The 654-nt window shown below is 64.5% G+C and overlaps 1 protein-coding gene across 1 annotated transcript in view; it reads left to right on the top strand.

Moving 5' to 3' along the window:
- CDHR2 (cadherin related family member 2) overlaps window positions 1-654 on the top strand; it is a 30,268-nt gene that overhangs the window by 14,331 nt on the left and 15,283 nt on the right. The window contains 2 exon segments of the mRNA XM_021719078.1: window positions 1-127; window positions 431-492. The exon segment at window positions 1-127 is cut by the window's left edge and continues 5 nt beyond it. Of these exon segments, the coding sequence (XP_021574753.1) occupies window positions 1-127; window positions 431-492 (189 nt within the window).

Below are 654 nucleotides of genomic sequence, written 5' to 3'. Positions count from 1 at the left end.
TGTTGCCACGGTGACCATCTACCTCAGGGACGTCAACGACCACAGGCCCACCTTCGCCCAGAGCGTGTACGTCCTCACGGTGCCCGAGCACAGCGAGACCGGCTACGTGGTCACCAGCAGCATCCATGTGGGTGACGGGGACCGGCGGGCGAGACCGGGGGCCCCTGGGGAGGGGCGGCTGGGGACCGCGGCCTGGGCTGAGACCCCACAGCGTCCGAGGTCTCTGGGCCCCAGCTGCAGGTGTGCTCATGCGATGAGATGGCTATGTGTCATAACGGGTGTTCTCTGTGTGTGTGTGTGTGTGTGTGAGTCTGTGTGGCTTGGCCTTCCTTCTCTGTGTCCGGAAGCACGATTGCCTGTCCTCAGCGGGGCCACGGGTGGCGGTTTTTGCGTGGGCGTCACTCAGGGTGCCGCCATCTCTGTCTCACAGGCCGCAGACCCCGACACGGGAGCGTGGGGTCGCATCACCTACAGCCTGCTTCCGGGAAACGGGTAAGGGCTGGGGTGCGCCATGGATGCTGGGGGGGGCGGTACAGGGCACTGGGCTGCATTTCTTTTCTTTTCTTTTTTTTTTGAGTTGGAGTCTCACTCGGTCGCCCAGACTGGAGGGCAGTGGCCGCTCCCGGCCACCGTAGCCTCGACCTGCTGGGCTCC

This window comes from Carlito syrichta, unplaced genomic scaffold, assembly GCF_000164805.1.
Source record: "Carlito syrichta isolate Samal-C Ts95f unplaced genomic scaffold, Tarsius_syrichta-2.0.1 Scaffold113543, whole genome shotgun sequence".
NCBI lineage: Eukaryota > Metazoa > Chordata > Mammalia > Primates > Tarsiidae > Carlito > Carlito syrichta.
This window is presented reverse-complemented; position numbering and strand designations above follow the sequence as displayed.